Consider the following 16,093-nt stretch of genomic DNA (forward strand, 5'->3'; position numbering starts at 1 on the left):
ACAAGGTGCCATCCCTCATAGCCATCAGCACTCAGACTTTTATTTCTCCTTTCTTCACTGAATGGCTCGCACTACTTCCTGCCATAGAGATCAAATCCCACCCCCACTCACAAACGTGCACTGGCCAAACTGTCTGCCCGTCCTTCTATATCAGGGTTCTAGAAAGCTTTTCCTGGCTGTGTGGTCATTCATATTTGTAATTCTAAAAATAGTTCCACATAAGTTTGTTTTTAAGGTCACTGCTTAGAACAACCATGTAAAAACACAGTTACATTTCTCATGGACTTCTCTGGCCTTTAAATATATGCATGTATACATTTTCACAGTTACAAACATAAAACATACCATTTCCTCTTAGTCACCTGGCATCATATTACAAACATTTTGTTGTTGGTTGTTGTTGTTGCTATAGACAATCTTCAAATTGATGTTTCAGATACCCCTTTGGACATGTTACATCCCCTGTAGCTTTAGACCTCTGTCATTTCAGTAGCTATCGTAGTCAACATTGCAGCAAGCATTAGCTCCAGGCATGAGTCATCACCCTGTTCTGTCCTTCAGGTCAGCACCAGTCCCGGGCTCTGGCAGAGAGCATGCTTACCACAAGTGAGTTTTTGAAAGAAATTAGTTATGAGCTTATCACAGGAAAGGTCAGTTTCCTGGCATCGCACTTCAAAACCACCTCATTAGGTAAGTAGTTGTAAGATTGGGCCTCCCTGCCAGCTCCAGTTGCGTGATTGTCTGAATTTAAATCTTAGCCTGTCGGGGATGAAGGTGGGGCTTAAGTTTGGTGGCTGAGCTTTCATTTGGAATGGTTAATGCCATGTGAGGTCCAGAGGAAGGCACGAGCATGCTAGGATTAGAGACTGGCTCAGCTGTGACTTTGTTGCTGACCTCGGCCTGTTCGCTCTGTCTCTCCCTGGATCCAAGCTTTTTCATATGTCAGATAGAAACAGAGCAGGTCTGTTCTGCCTGCTTTTGTACATGACGGAAGCCAGAAAAGAGCCAGTGTTGAAGGTATGCTGGTTGTAAGCATGTACCCACAGGGGTGGATGCCATCAAAGATGTCTTTTACTGCAGAGACACACTGGCCAGAGAGACAGCCAGGTAGGAATTCTAACAGAATTGCAGGCCAACTTACAAATCTTGATGAGAACCCAGCCCGACTGTCTCATCTGACACTGATAAGAACCACTCCGCATGTCGCTCATTATAACCTTCTTAAATCCACTGTCTTGACATAGGCGATGACCTGGACAAGCTGCTAGAAAAAATGCAACAAAGAAGAGGAGACAGTGTGGTCACCCCTTTCAATGGTGACCTCAAGGAGTGTGTGTCACCTCAGGAGGCTGCTGCTATGATCCCCACACAAAACCTGGGTAATGTGGCCTGAGGCCAAAGGAAGGAATCAACCCTCGGGACAGATGTTGTAGAAGCTTAAAAACAACAACAACAACAACTCAGGGTTTTGAGGTGTCCTCGGCCATAGGCTACAACAGGCTTTTATTGTTGTCTACACAGTACATTGAGTTCAGACTGGCAGTAATGCTGTGTGGTCTTCTCCTTGGAGTCTTCTCCTTGAGAGATTCCTGTTCATCTGCACAGGCTGGCCTTAAATTTGATTTCTTTTTGCCTCAGGAAGTTCCTCTTTTTTTAATTTTTAACTAATTAATTAATTTTATGTGTATGGGTATTTTCCAGCTTTATTTATCTATTTTTTTGGTTTTTCAAGACAAGGTTTTCTGGGTAGCTCTGGCTGTCCTGGAACTCAGACGAAGCTCCTCTTTTTGTATAGAATAATTCTAGGAATCCTCAGTTTTATTTTATTATATATATTTTTGAGATGGGATTTTATTGGTCCAAGCTGGCCTCAAACTCACTATGTAGACTGCAGACTATGCAGGACTCTGTCTCACTTTTCCCTTCCGCCCTGACTTGTGAAACTCCGCAGTCTCGGGGAGTATATGGCCTTCCAGGCAGACAGAACAACGTCACCTCACATCATCTGCGCTACAAGAGTCAGTGGTGGGCAGGAGGCCAGGCGGGAGAAAGCAGATTATTAGACTGTGTTCCTTGGTATTAAAAATTCCTTCCCCAGTTCACAGGGGTATCATCAGACAAAGTACAGAAAAGAAGCATACCCCCGACATAAGCTGCTGCTGATGGCCATTTGGCCTCCTCTGGGTAGGAAAGCATTGTTTATGTAGTGGAGCACTCGGGCAATGAAGGGAGCTGCAGGGCTTGGCATCACCTTCTTGTAAAAGCAAACGTGAATGTGGGCCACAGCGTCCTGACTTCCGGGCAATGTTTGGTAATACAGCAATCATTCGGCATGTCTAAAATGGTTTGTATTAACAGTTTTACATTGTTAATAAGTTTAGAATCTGCTCAGCAGGTAAAGGCTGCTTGCAGCCCAAGCCAGTGGCCTGAGTTGGATCCCAAAACCATGTAAAGGGGGAAGAAGAGAACCAACTCCTTTGGCCTCCACACATGCGCCCTGCACACCACGCATTATGCATAACCACATAATAATAATTAATTAGTTAGTTATTCCTTGATTCCCAGAATGCATACAGATCTCCAAGTACATCCTTGGTTCCCTATTTAAGAAATGTTGCTGGAGAGATGGCTAAGCAGTTAAAAGCCCTGACTGATTTTCAGAGGACCACGGTTTCATTCCAGCATGCACACGGAAGCTCATTACCATCTATAACTCTTGTCCCAGGGGACCCAACACCTCCTCTGGCCTCAGGGGAACCAGGCACATACATGCAACCACAACACTATGCACATTTTTTTAAAATCTTTTTTAATTTAAGAAGAAATGTCAACCAGGCATGGTAGTGCACACCTTTAATCCCAGCACTTGGGAGGCAGAGACAGGTGGGTATCAGTGAGTTCAAGGCTACCCTTGATCTACATACATAGTGAGTTCCAGAACAGTTACATAGTAAGACCCTGTCTCAAAATAAATAAATAAAATAATTTAATAATCAAATAAATAGATAGATGAATGAATGAATGAATGAATGAATGAATGAATGAATAGAAATGTTGCCTGAAGCCAGCAAGATAGCTCCATGGGTAAAGGCAACTACCGCCAAGCCTGATGACCTGAGTTCAGACCCTAGGGGTCACATGACAGAAGGAGAAAACCAACTCATGCAAGTGCTCTACGGCCTCCACTTGCATGGCTGTGGCACACAGACACACACATCTGCACACACATGCACAAAAACTCAAGTTATAACACAAATTTTACCAAGAAATGCTCCTTGGATAAGTGTTTTATATTTCATCAAACTTCAGAATTTGCTAAGTTAAATTATACATACAAATCCATATATACATTTGGTTCCCAGCCAGCCAGCCAGCCTGTGAACTGAGGAATGAGTAACCTATTTATGTTGGAAGATAGGTGTGTTCCATTGGTACTATTTTTTTATTTTTAATTTTACTTATGTGTATATGTGTGTTTATGTGAATGTAAGCCAGGCATGTTCAGATACTCACAGAGATCAGAAGAGGTTATTGGATCCCCCAAAGTTGTGAGATATGGGTGCTGGGAACCAAACTCTGGTCCTCTGCAAGAGTGGTGTCCCCTCCCACTGAGCTGTTCTCCCGGCCTTGCTGTTCAAACTCACAGGATTCAGCTCTGTCAGTCTGTTCTTTCCATCAGCAAGGAGACCTCCTATCAAGTGCCACTTGCAGCCAGTGTCCAGCGTAGCTAGGGTATTGTAAGTACTGGCTGCCTCAGCTACACCTCAGTTGAGTTTAGACAACTTTAATTAGCACTGGTTAATTAGGCCCTGTGATGTTTCAGTCAGACTGCCAGCACACGACCCCGATAAGGAGCAACCCTTTCAAGAAGGCGGGGCAGTGGCCTGCCCGGGCAGTTTGCCGACTACACTTTCGTCTTTTGTTGTCTGTGGGGAGGGGGACGTGGACAGGGAGGGATGGCTTGGTAAGAGCTTGTAATAAAGAGTGTCTGGACAGTGCAGTGCGTCACCCACAGGGAGGCCAGCTGGCTGGGTCACAAGGCGGGTCTCTGGATAGTCCTGGCGTCAGCACTGGCAGTAACCACACCTCTTAGGCCTGCCAGGTCACAAGTGCTGGCAAAGTCAGGCTGAAAAGGAAGAAAGATGAAGGTTGTGTCTCTGGTTCATGTTGTCTCGTCACAGAGAGGGGATTCAGGCCATACTGCAGCTGACTTGAGAAGAAGAAATGCTTCCTGTGGTGTCATCCAGGAAAACCTAATGGAATCCTGCAGTATTACAGCTACAGCACTGCCCCCCCCCCCCCCCCGACAGGCCTGGGCCCGAGCACTGGGCAGTGCTGAGTGTCCTAAAGAACTGAATACTGCCTTTCTGTAGCTGAGTCCTGGTCCAGCTGTAGCAGTGTGGTCTGTCTCCACTGTTAGGAAAAGGGGTGTAAGATAATCCACCAGTTTTTAAGTAATTCATCTGTAAAACTGTCATATCCAATTCTTTAACGTATCTTCTCAGTCAGGTTTTGGGGGGGACATAGGCAAATTCATAAAGCTCCATATTAAATGAAAATTCTTGGTCATGAGAATTGTTTCTTCCTTGTGTTTTACATCTCCGTATGGATTTATAATTCCTGTCAAAGAACTAAATTAATATTATTCTTATAACTTTTTTTAATTTTAGATGTAGATAACGAAACCTTCCAAATTTATCAACCACAGCTCACAGTTGCCAGAAGACTCTTGTCCCAGGTGTGTACAATCGCGGACAGTGGCAGCCAGAGCCTGGACCTGGGCCACTTTAGCAAAGTGGACTTCATTATCATCGTCCCACGATCAGAGGTTCTGGTCCAGCAAACCCTCCAACGGGTCCGACAATCAGGTGAGAGTGAACTTTTCTGTGAGTTTCTGTTCAGTTCCAGCCTTCATCCTTCCTCTCACTTAGTCTAAAGGTTTAGAAGACATTTAAAACATTCTTTCATAATAAAAAGCACTTGCAGGAATATGTAATTTATCTGTAAGCTTTCTCCAAGACCTTTTCCCCTTGGAGGCCAGGGCTAAATCGATGTGTGTGCTTGTCAGATGCTGTAGGTTTGTGATGTCATGCATGGGACTGCAATCTGGTCATTCACTATTGAGGGGAGCCTAGCCTGTTGGCATGCTGGGCAACACCACTTGAATTCTTCCTATGGCCAGGCAGGTCGTTTCTGAGGTGAGTTCTCCAACATTTATCAGGTTGCCAGTGCATTTTCAAAGCAGACACCAGAATACCAACTTCCACATCAGCAACAAGAAGTCAAGTTAAAATTATTTCCAAGAACTTAGAGACCAAATACAAGGAAACATTTCCCTCTAGAACATGGAAATAAATGGTAGAAAGCAAAATTTTTAGTCTATGGTAAATATATCTCTTCATGAAAATAAAATTTGCCTAGAATTATAAGAAGCTATAAAGAATTTAGAAAATTGGGATAGCTAAGAAAATGCTGGCTTTTCTATAAGCCAGGTATTTGTTGTTGTTGTTGTTGTTGTTTGTTTTTGGTGGGGGGTTTGGTGGAGTTTTGGTTTTTTGAGACAGAGTTTCTCTGTGTACCCCTGACTGTCCTGGCACTTGCTCTGTGGACCAGGCTGGCCTTGAGCTACCTTGCTTTTACCTCCTGAGTGCTGGAATTAAAGGCATGTACCACCACTGCCTGGCACAAACCAGGTTTAAAAAGAAAAATTTAAGTGTCAAATTCCTTCTGATTATCTTATCCAGGGGAAAGACACAGATTTTAGATGGAAGATTAATCTTTTTACCACATTAAAGAATCTTATTTTCATTATATTTGAAAACAGAAAATTGAATGAATTCAAAGTTCTAAAAATGTAGCTTATGGATTCCACACCAATAGACAGTGTCTGTCAAACTTTATACAGATTTCCAGGGAATCTTTTTAAATGCAGATTCCCCCTCCCCATAGCTTAGGGAGCCCCCGGACTGTATTTTGCCCAACCTCCTGGGTGCTATTGGTCAAAGGACCACACTTCGAGCAGCATGGCAGCATTATGAAATCTTCCCTTTCGAGCTCCAGGGGCCAGGTGAACTAACAGTAGGTTTCTGCCTGTCTCCCTGACACATGGGAAGTGTTGTCCACAGCTTCAGGAGGCCTCAGCGCAATCTGCTCTTTAGCCTTTAAATCTCTGAATGCCAAGCTACGCTGACCTTTGGAAACAAGCAAAGGAAGAAGGGAAGCCTTCCTTGACGACTGTCCCAGAGGCTCCCTCAGCTCGGGATACTCTGTTTTCTGTCCTCCCACTCCACTGTGGGGAATGGATGGGCTTCCATAGTACCAAGTAACCTGACCTCTTCCTCCTGGCTTTTCTCTTCCATACATGGAGGGAATGACTGCTCTTGTAGGGAGTTTACTTACACCATTTGGCATTTGCAGTCTCCCTTGGTTTGTGATCTGATATCTCGAGTCATGCTTCAGCAAACACATCATAGCACCTATTCTGGGTGAGCGTCATCTGCAGAGCCCTTTCCCGGGATGACCTCTCAGCAGCCTGCCTTCCCTTCTCTCCTCTCAGAGCTCAGGGGCTTCCCATGTATGTTGAGATTGCCGTTCTTCAGAAAGACACTAGAATCTGACCGATTTTACAGGCTGACAATCTGGGTGGGGCCCATGTTATAGGCAGATCTGGAAAGCTCAAGGCAAATTGCAGTTTTGATACTCACCCCTAGCTTTGGCACACAAAATTACTTAAAGAATTTTATTTTCATTATATTTGAAAACAGAAAATTTAATCAATTCGAACTTCTAAAAATGTAGCTTATGGATTCTATACATATAAATGATGTCTGTCAAAATTTATATAGACTTCCAGGGAGTCTTTTAAAATGTGGATAAAAATTATTATAGTAACAATCACTTTTATATACTTAAATAATATTCTTTTTTAATTATAGGGAAAAACATGATTGTGGAGTGTGTGTGTGTGTGTGTGTGTGTGTGTGTGTGTGTGTGTGTGTGTTTGAGTGTGACACAGAACATACTCCAAAGTCAAAGAACAATTTTTTTTTTCTGGAAGTTGGTTTTCCCTTTCCGCTGTGGGGTCCAGGGTCACACTCAGGACAGCAAGCATATCTGCCCTCTGAGCCGTCTTTCTGGCCCTGTCATATCATTTTGAAGAGTGAAAGTAACAAAGTAGAAAATTTTAAACATTTGTGGACTGAGGTTATAGTTTGGTGATAGAGTATGTAGTTAGCATGTTTGAGGCCCTGGGTTCAATTCCACAAAATTAAATGTGTGTAACCCCACAGCCAAGGATAACATTATGAAAACTTTGTTGTTAGCAAACTACTTACCACCTAGTGTGTGCCTCCTTCCTGCCTGTATCTGTTACTGCTCTCACAGTGTGTGTATTTCCAGGCCAGGAAAAGCTTTTGTAAGCAACATTCTAAATGAATGCACAGTTTCATATTATAGCTATACCAAAATGTGTCTTCATATTTAAGTTCCTTCTTTTGGTGGGGGGACACACATACTAGTTAATAGGAAAAGTCTATATAAATGTTAATGTGTAAAGAGAAGTTGTCCAGGACAGAGTAGGAAATTACTCATTAAAACACCACTTAACTATCATGGCCATTAAAACAAAAGGTTCCCCAGAAACCATCTGACTCAGTTTCCTCCTATTCCACCATGAAAATGGAGAGTGAGCTTGCCTGGGGACACAGAAGGCAGACAGACCGTCAAGAGAAAGCCATACTTTCCCTGTTGAATGCCCAGAGCCTCATTTGGGCCTCTCTCTCTCCAGTCTGGCACCGAGCAAGCGCACAACTCATGTCTGAATGGAGTAAAGGAACAGGGGGTAGGATGCAGGAAGGAATAACTGAGTCTGTGGTCTTCTTCCTGACCCTCTTTACCTAGTTCCCTAAAGAGAGCATTTCAGCAGCCAGCCTGCTGGAGAGCCCAGACAGGAGACGTGTCCAGGACTCGCAGAAAGGGCCTGTCCTTGGCAGCTCGTGTGTGACTGGAAGTAGAAAGATGAAAACAGAACCCTGTGTTGCTGCAGACCCAGCCCCAGGGTGAAGCTGGTCTCTTGCCTCCTCTTCTGATTAAGGAAAGAGGGGATGGAGGATGAAGGGCAGAGGGAGGGGAGGACAGAAGAAAACAAGCCAAAGCTGAGAAGAGAAAGAAATGGGCTAAACCTTCTCAAACTTGCCCAATAATCTGAAGTGATAGCAATTCAGGAAACTCCACATTTGTCAATTAGAACACGAAGATACTGCACAATAAGAGTGCAAGCCACTCTCAGTTCAAATCAATACTAGTGACCGTTCTTAGTCGGGGGCTCCCTGCTTTGTGCAGGTGATGTGCCCATCAAACGGGAGCAGGTGTGGGGTACCAGAGGAGGACAGGTCATACTGATGAGCTCAATGAAGCTACTCTGGTGTTTGCAGATACTCAAGATTATGAACAACCAGAGCTATTTGTTGGTTACAAGTAGATTTTCTGGTCCAAATGGGCATAAGGAAGCTTTAAGGAATTGGCAGCAATTTGGAGGCTAACCCAAGTGGTGGAAAAAAGGTTTTCATTTCTGAAACATACCTCTTAATCACACCAACTCTACTCTCCCTTGTTGATCATTTAAAACTTCATCAGGGAGGCCGGGAGGTAGTGGTGCACACCTTTAATCCCAGCACTCTGGAGGCAGAGGCAGGTGGATCTCTGAGTTCGAGGCCAGCCTGGTCTACAGAGTGAGTTCTAGGACAGCCAGGACTACTTCACAGAGAGACCCTATCTCAGGAAAAAAAAAAAAAAACTTCATGGGGGGTGAGGGGGAGAAGCATCTACTGGGTGTTGACAAGTATCCCAGAGGCTGAAGATCTTGGGAAGCCACTCTGACCCAGAACAAAGAGACAAACACGGAAACCCCTGTGCAAACTGACCGTGTCCACTCCTCTCCAGCTGTGCGGCCCAGAGAGTGTCCAACTTTCTCCTCTGCAGCCACCTGCCAAACAGCACATTCACGCCCCTGCTAAATGCTGGAATCATCTGCTCAACAGTTCCCAAATGCGGACTACAGATTCCTTTGCCACATAACTAGTGTTGGCTGCTGTGAGTGAAGGGTTCATCTTTCCAGTTATCTCCATAACTGATTACTCTCTTTTGTTTAACAGCAAGACCTCTCTCCACTCTCCACTGGCTGTTGCAGATTGGGTGTCTGGTCTGGCACTCCGCTCTTAGCTGCTGCCACCTTCTCTCTCTATCCCTAAGGGAAAAACTCAAAAACTTCAGAGTCAAAACACCTTGCCTCCAAACCTAAAAACATGTTTATTCACCTGTCTCCTCGTCCTTCCTCCTGAGTGACAGAAGGGCTTCCTCCAGTTCAGTCCAGATGCTCCACCTCTCTGTTGGTACCACCTCTCCTACCCCTGCTCATTCTGCTTCCCAGTCCTCATTCCATCAGCTGACTCTGCCCATTCCCAGACCACCCTGCCCAGCTCACTCTTCCACCTGCCAAGCCAGGAGAGCCAGGCCGAGTTCCTGCCCTCCCCACCACTCACCCCTGCTCCCTTGCCACTATGACCGGATTTTTGGCTTCTAGAACCTTGCCAGCTTTTCCTCCACCCGCACTACTCAGATGTGCCCTTACCGTTCCCTAGAACTTTCTCTTCAGCCACGAAGTGAAACATTCAAGGACCGTGGCTATCTGGCCATTGGCAGACACGTCATAAATATTTGCTAAGCCAAATTTGTATTACATTTTGTTAAACTGATTTGTTAAGTGAAAATGTGTTTTGAAAGGAAAAGATAATAATAAATAAGATTCGGAATTTCTCTTGCAAACTCAAATTAGGTCATTGGAAACACATTGCAGAAATTACCATTGGTCAAAAGTAGAGGCTTTCAGTACAGAAGCCCAATAGGTGTATCAGAGGCAGAGAAGACTATGGAGTTGAATGCCCTTCTTGTGTCTGACAAACCCAGATTAGAGAATTCTCCCCCAGTGAGAGGACAGAAGGGAACCAGAATATGGTCACCTAGAGAAAGGGGGCTACAAATTCAATGGACTCTGAAAGCAACTAGCAGGATTTTAGTCAACTTTTACAGTTTGGGTTTTGTTGGGTTTTGTTTTGTTTTCTGTAAAAAGATACTACAGAGGTAAGGGGATTGTGTGCTGGCTAGTTTCCTGTTATCACGATACCAGCTAGAGTCATTGAAAAGAGGAAACCTCAGTTGAGAAAACGTCCCACTAGACTGGCCTGTGGTGTCTTTTCTTGATTGATAATTGATGTAGGAAGACCCAGCTCACTGAGGCAGTGCCATCCCTGGGCTGGTGGTCCACAAGAAACAAGCCAGTAAGCAGCATCCTCAGTGGCCTCTGCATCAGTTCCCACCTCCAGGTTCCTCCCATGACTTCCATCAGTGATGGACTGTGATGTGGAACTGTGAGCAAAATAAACCCTTTCCTCCCCAAGTTGCTTTTGGTCATGGTGTTTTATCACAACAAGAGAAACCCTAAGACAAAAGGAATTATTGAAATAAATCTTAAAAACTGAAAATTTTTTTTTTTTTTGAGACAGGGTTTCTCTGTGTAGCCCTGACTGTCCTGGAACTAGCCGTGTAGACCAGGATGGTCATGAACTCACAGAGATCCATCTGCCTCTGCCTCCCAAGTGCTGGCATTAAAGGCGTGCACTGCCGCCGCCGCCGCCACCACCACCACCACCTGACAAAAAAAACTGAGCATGTTTTAAATGATTTAATATTTTCTTAATTTTTATAATTAAGTGGGGAGGAGGGTGGGGCAGTGGAACTCAAGGCCTCATGAGTACTAATTCTTGAACTCTGTCCTGAGCTATATCCCTGGCCAGATTTCCATCTTTTTGTGTGTGTGAGCTGAGGACCAAACCTAGGGCCTTGCACTTGCTAGGCAAGCACTCTACTACTGAGCTAAATCCCCAACCCCAAGATTTCCATCTCTTTATGAATTAGTTTCTGTTTTGTTTTGTTGTTTTGCATACCATAACTTTGCCAAAATCTGTCTGATCCACAGAGAAGATGAATGGATAAAACTGAAAGTTTTTTGTTTGGGTTTGTTGTTGTTGTATGTTTGATATCTCTTTGATGGGAAAGGCATAAAATTAGGTATTTAAAAAAGAAAATTCTTGTTTCAAAAAATTCAAGAGTAAGGATGTATATCAGAATATAGTATTTTCTTTAAATAGTAAACAAGGCATTGGGACAGTCCCAGCTCATCTTCACTGATACCTGGACATCTGAGAGGTCCCTGATTAGTGACATCTCCAATGGTATTGGCCATTTATGCTGGTCATCATTTGTGGTCTGTGATGCCTCTAAACATGTGGCATATGTTCTTGGCTTCATTGCCCTTCTAGTCCCATACACAGTAGAGAACTTGCCCAAGGGAGAGGATTTTTCTTCTTCCACAAAGAGGACCCTGAGTTAATGTCCAAGTTTTCCTTTAACACATCTAGATTCTGCATTCTCCAGTAATGAAGAGAGGACATAGATCCCTCCAATGTGGCCTCCTGGTACCTTTGGATGTCCAAGAAGATGCCTCACTCAAGATGTTTAGAGCCTGTAGTCAGAAGTTTTCCTGTGTCCTGCCCAGTCCCGCAGCTGCTCAGACCCAAATAAACACACACAGGCTTATATTATTTTTAAACTATGGCAATGGCAGGCTTCTTGTTATCTAGTTCTTATATCTTAAATTAACCCATTTCTATAAATCTATACTTTGCCATGTGGCTTGTGCCTTACCAGTATCTTTATATCTTGCTTCTCCTGATGGTGGCTAGCAGCGTCTCCTCTGCTCTTTCTTCTCTCTCTCTCTCTCTCTCTCTCTCTCTCTCTCTCTCTCTCTCTCTCTCTCTCTCGTTAGAAGACCCCCTAACCTTATTCTGCCTCACCACTGGCCAAACAGCTTTATTTATCAGCCAACCAAAGCAATACATATTCACAACATACAGAAAGACTTTCCCATCAAGAGCTGTTCATTTTTCAGGGATGCAATGCTTAGGGTACCACCTGATGCCAGCTCCCAGAGTCAGATTAATATCATCTAGAAGAGACAGTGGCTTCTAGCTACTCTCCCTCTAGAACTCTGTGGGTGGCAGCTTGTCTCAGAAGAAGAATACTGATACTTCCTAAGTTCCCATTCATACCCAAACAAGATGTATCATTTGGGTAGCTCTAACACAGAGTCCTGGTCCCTCTATTTGTGTCCCAGGTGGGTCCTGCTCTCTACTTTTTATTGGACTGGTGAACTGTGACAGACTTGGCCATGATTACTTTTGGAAAATAATTTTTATTTAACCCAGTAGAACTATTGTTTATGACAAATTAAGACAGAATGAACAAAGATGGTTTTTCTCAGAGCAGCCAGTTGTGAGCACTTATGGCCATTTCCAGATTCTAAGTGTCTGTGTTTATTTTTGGAAAATAAAACATGAAGGCTAAACTAGGAACTAATGAACATGTTCATCTTTATAGGATAAAAGAGCTAGGTACAAAAGGGCTATACTCTTGACTTTTGATGCTTAAAACAATTTACATATTTATCACTTATTCATTGCACAAAATAACAGGTTTCATCAGATTTTCATATACATGTATGTGGCATGTACTCTAGTTGTGTCTGTGCTCACTGCTACTTTTTGCTCTGCCACAGCCAGTCTACTTCCTCATCCAAGATGTTCTCCCTCCACTTCCATGTCTCATGTTTATGGTTTACATATTTAAAAAATAATTAAAATGATGAAACTGAAAAAATTAAATATAAACATGTAAATACACCAAACTGCATATAATGCTGATAATACAATCATATAGCAAAAAGAATTATTTCAAACAATTTTTTTAGCAGGGTCTCTATAGTCTTGGCTGTCCTAGAACATGATACATATACCAGACTGGCCTCAAACTTATGGAAATCTGACTTCCTCTGCCTTCCAAGTATGGAAATTAACAGATATGCCCCATCCCCACCTAAATTAGTTCAAACTTTTTTAAACATAGTTTTCTTACTGTACATTTATAATGTCATGGGTTTTTGTTTTTGTTTTTTTTTTTGGTTTTTGGTTTTGTTTTTTGTTTTTCAAGACAGGGTTTCTCTGTGTAGCTTTGCACCTTTCCTAGAATCACTTTGGAGACCAGGCTGGCCTCGAACTCACAGAGGTCAGTCTGGCTCTGCCTCCCAAGTGCTGGGATTAAAGGCATGTGCCACCACCACCTGGCATATTTTTTAATTAGTGAAAAAAAATGGGAAACAGCAGACAAAAGTTCATATGAACAGAAATAAATTCACCAAATTGCATATTATGTTGATAATAGTACAGCAAAAATAACTAGTTCAGATAATTTTTTAAGATTTATTTATTTTATGCATATGGGTGTTTAGTCTGTGTGCACATCTGGACACCAGAAGAGGGCATTGGATCCCATAGGACTACAGTTATGGATGGTTGTGAGTCTCCGTAAAGGTGCTGGGATTGAACTCAGGACCTCTGGAAAAGCAGCCAATGCTCTTAGCCGCTGGGCCATCTCTCCAGCGCTAGTTCAGATATGTTTTGATTCTCAATGTGATATATCTTAAGAACAAAATGGGTACAAATAAATGTTGAATTTTAATCAGTATATTTGTGGTTGGGAATAGTCATCATTTAAAAAAAATGTTTTATGCATATCATAGAAGCAGCAGATGGGTGAATATTTTAATGTTGAGAACCATGTTCCTCACAGGAAAGAAGAGGGCTGTAAGTATGGAATGGGGAAGAGTAAGGAGCATTCCTTGTAGAAATAAGTGTGAACTTGCCAGGTGGTGGTGGTGGTGGTGGTGGTGCACACCTTTAATCCCATCACTCGGGAGGCAGAGGCAGGTGGATCTCTGGGAGTTCAAGGCCAGCCTGGTCCACAGAATGAGTTCCAGGAAAAGCACAAAGCTACACAGAGAAACCCTGTCTTGAAAAACCAAATAAGAAAAGAAATAAGTGTGAAATTAAAATTTGAAAAAAAAAAAGTGTTTCTATCTCTGTCCACAGAAAGCTCTTGTAAACTGTGATGCCCTCACATCAGTGAGTACATTCATCATCCAGACCTTGGCTTTTAAATACCATTTCCCACTGTTCTAGCTTGGAAATGGGAGCAATCTGCATTACAACAACTACAACAATACTTTGTTGTAACAGAGAGGGAAGCTACTCAAAGACTGATGAAAACATATTAAGAAGACATAGAAGTCTAATGATTTTGAGTGTATAACAGAATGTTTATGGTGGATAGTGACCTGTTGAATTGTTTTTTAAGTCCAAAGATGTAAAATAATGTTTAAAAATAAGAGGACGCCGGGCGGTGGTGGCGCACGCCTTTAATCCCAGCACTCGGGAGGCAGAGCCAGGCGGATCTCTGTGAGTTCGAGGACAGCCTGGTCTACCAAGTGAGTTCCAGGAAAGGCCGAAAAGCTACACAGAGAAACCCTGTCTCGAAAAACCAAAAAATAAATAAATAAATAAATAAATAAAAATAAGAGGACAGTGCTGGGAGATGGCTCAGTGGTTAAGACCACAGTCTGCTTCTCAGCGACCATTCCAGGCAGCTCACAACCACCTGTGACTACAGTGCCAGGAAACCTGATGCTTTCTTCTGGCCTCTGTGGGCACCTGTGCTCAGGTACACATACCAATAAGTAGACACATGTATACACATAGTTAAAAATAAAAACAAATCACTAAAAAAAAAAACCACCAAAAACAAAACAAAAAAAAAAAAAAAAAAAAAAACCAAGAAGTGAGAGGGCTACATTTGTACAAAAGCCAAGTGATCTAGGGGCACGAGCCATGCTTATAGTTTGGTAACCATGTAATCAAGCATGTTGGCACATCCGCAAATGCACCAAACTGATGTTAGGTCCCAAGAGAAGTATGTGAGGTCGCCTGTGCAGTGCAGTTGCCAAAAATGTTTAACTTGAGTATGGTCACAGTGAAGCCTAGGTGCTGTAGCATTCTAGAAAACAATTGCCCTCCCTCCTCCCTCCTCTCTCCTTGCCTCCCTCCTCCCTCCTTCCCTCCCTCCGTCACTTCTTTCTTTCTTCTTGCCAGTATGATTCCTGGGTATCAATTTTAACCTCTGGATTGTTTCTATCAGTGTTTTTGTTGTTGTTGCTGTTTCTGCTGCTCAGAGTTTCCAACATTGGTTATTAGAATCTCTTGCAGGCATTGTTTTAACTTTTTTTAGATTTCATTTTATTTTATGTGCATGAGCATTTCGTGTGCATATATTTGCACCACCTGTGTGTCTACCCCATAGAGGTCAGAAGACATCACATGTCCTGGAACTGGAGTTACTTGTGAGCCACATGTGGGTCCTGGGAACCAAACTCAGGTCCTCTGCAAGAGCAACAAGTGCTCTTAACTACGGAGCCAGCCCCATGGTAGTATGCTTCTACCTTGATGTTTCTGCCATGCATACTCCAGGTTAGCTGACTTGCAGGCTTCCTGGAAAGTCTGTACTCTGCCTCCCATCTCACCTGAGGAGTGCTGGTGAGCCAGCTTTCTGTGGATTCCAGGATCACCTCGGGGTAAGACTTGCCGTTTCACTAGCCCCAAGATTGTGTTGTTTCCCTGCCTTTGTCCTGAGACTAACATTTTCCCCCAAAAGCTTTGATTCTTTTATTGAAAAGGTACCTAAAGCCCAGATCTGGCCACTGGCACACTCGTTGCTATGGTGGTGCCATTTCAGGTACACTTGGCAGACAGATCTAGGATATATAAGTGTGTATGTTAATCCATACATGTGCACACACCTCTTCACTTCTCTGTATACATTTAAATAATGAGTTCATACTGAGACCTCCAGTTCTAAAACAAACCCGAATTCATCTTGGCCTTTCCCCTTTCCCTACATGTGACTTCTTGTTCTCACAGGAAGAAACGGCTTCTCGTCTAGCACACATTCACTTGGACTTTTTAATTGACTATGTAATCACAGGCTCACATCCTGTAAGAAACTAGTTTGCTGACTAAAGTTGTTGTGTGTGTTCCTTTTGTCTTTAAACTTAAACTTTCCAGCCAAATTCTGGTTTGTTTCACTTAGTCCT

The 16,093-nt window shown here is 43.1% G+C and overlaps 1 protein-coding gene across 1 annotated transcript in view; it reads left to right on the forward strand.

The window, feature by feature from the left end:
- The window catches only part of Greb1l (GREB1 like retinoic acid receptor coactivator), a 248,203-nt gene that overhangs the window by 186,130 nt on the left and 45,980 nt on the right, over positions 1–16,093 (forward strand). Inside the window, exons 14-16 of the mRNA XM_028876702.2 lie at positions 562–690; positions 1,245–1,379; positions 4,671–4,868. Of these exons, the coding sequence (XP_028732535.1) occupies positions 562–690; positions 1,245–1,379; positions 4,671–4,868 (462 nt within the window). The remainder of the gene's footprint in view (positions 1–561; positions 691–1,244; positions 1,380–4,670; positions 4,869–16,093) is intronic.

This window comes from Peromyscus leucopus, chromosome 19 (genome assembly GCF_004664715.2).
Source record: "Peromyscus leucopus breed LL Stock chromosome 19, UCI_PerLeu_2.1, whole genome shotgun sequence".
NCBI classification, from domain to species: domain Eukaryota; kingdom Metazoa; phylum Chordata; class Mammalia; order Rodentia; family Cricetidae; genus Peromyscus; species Peromyscus leucopus.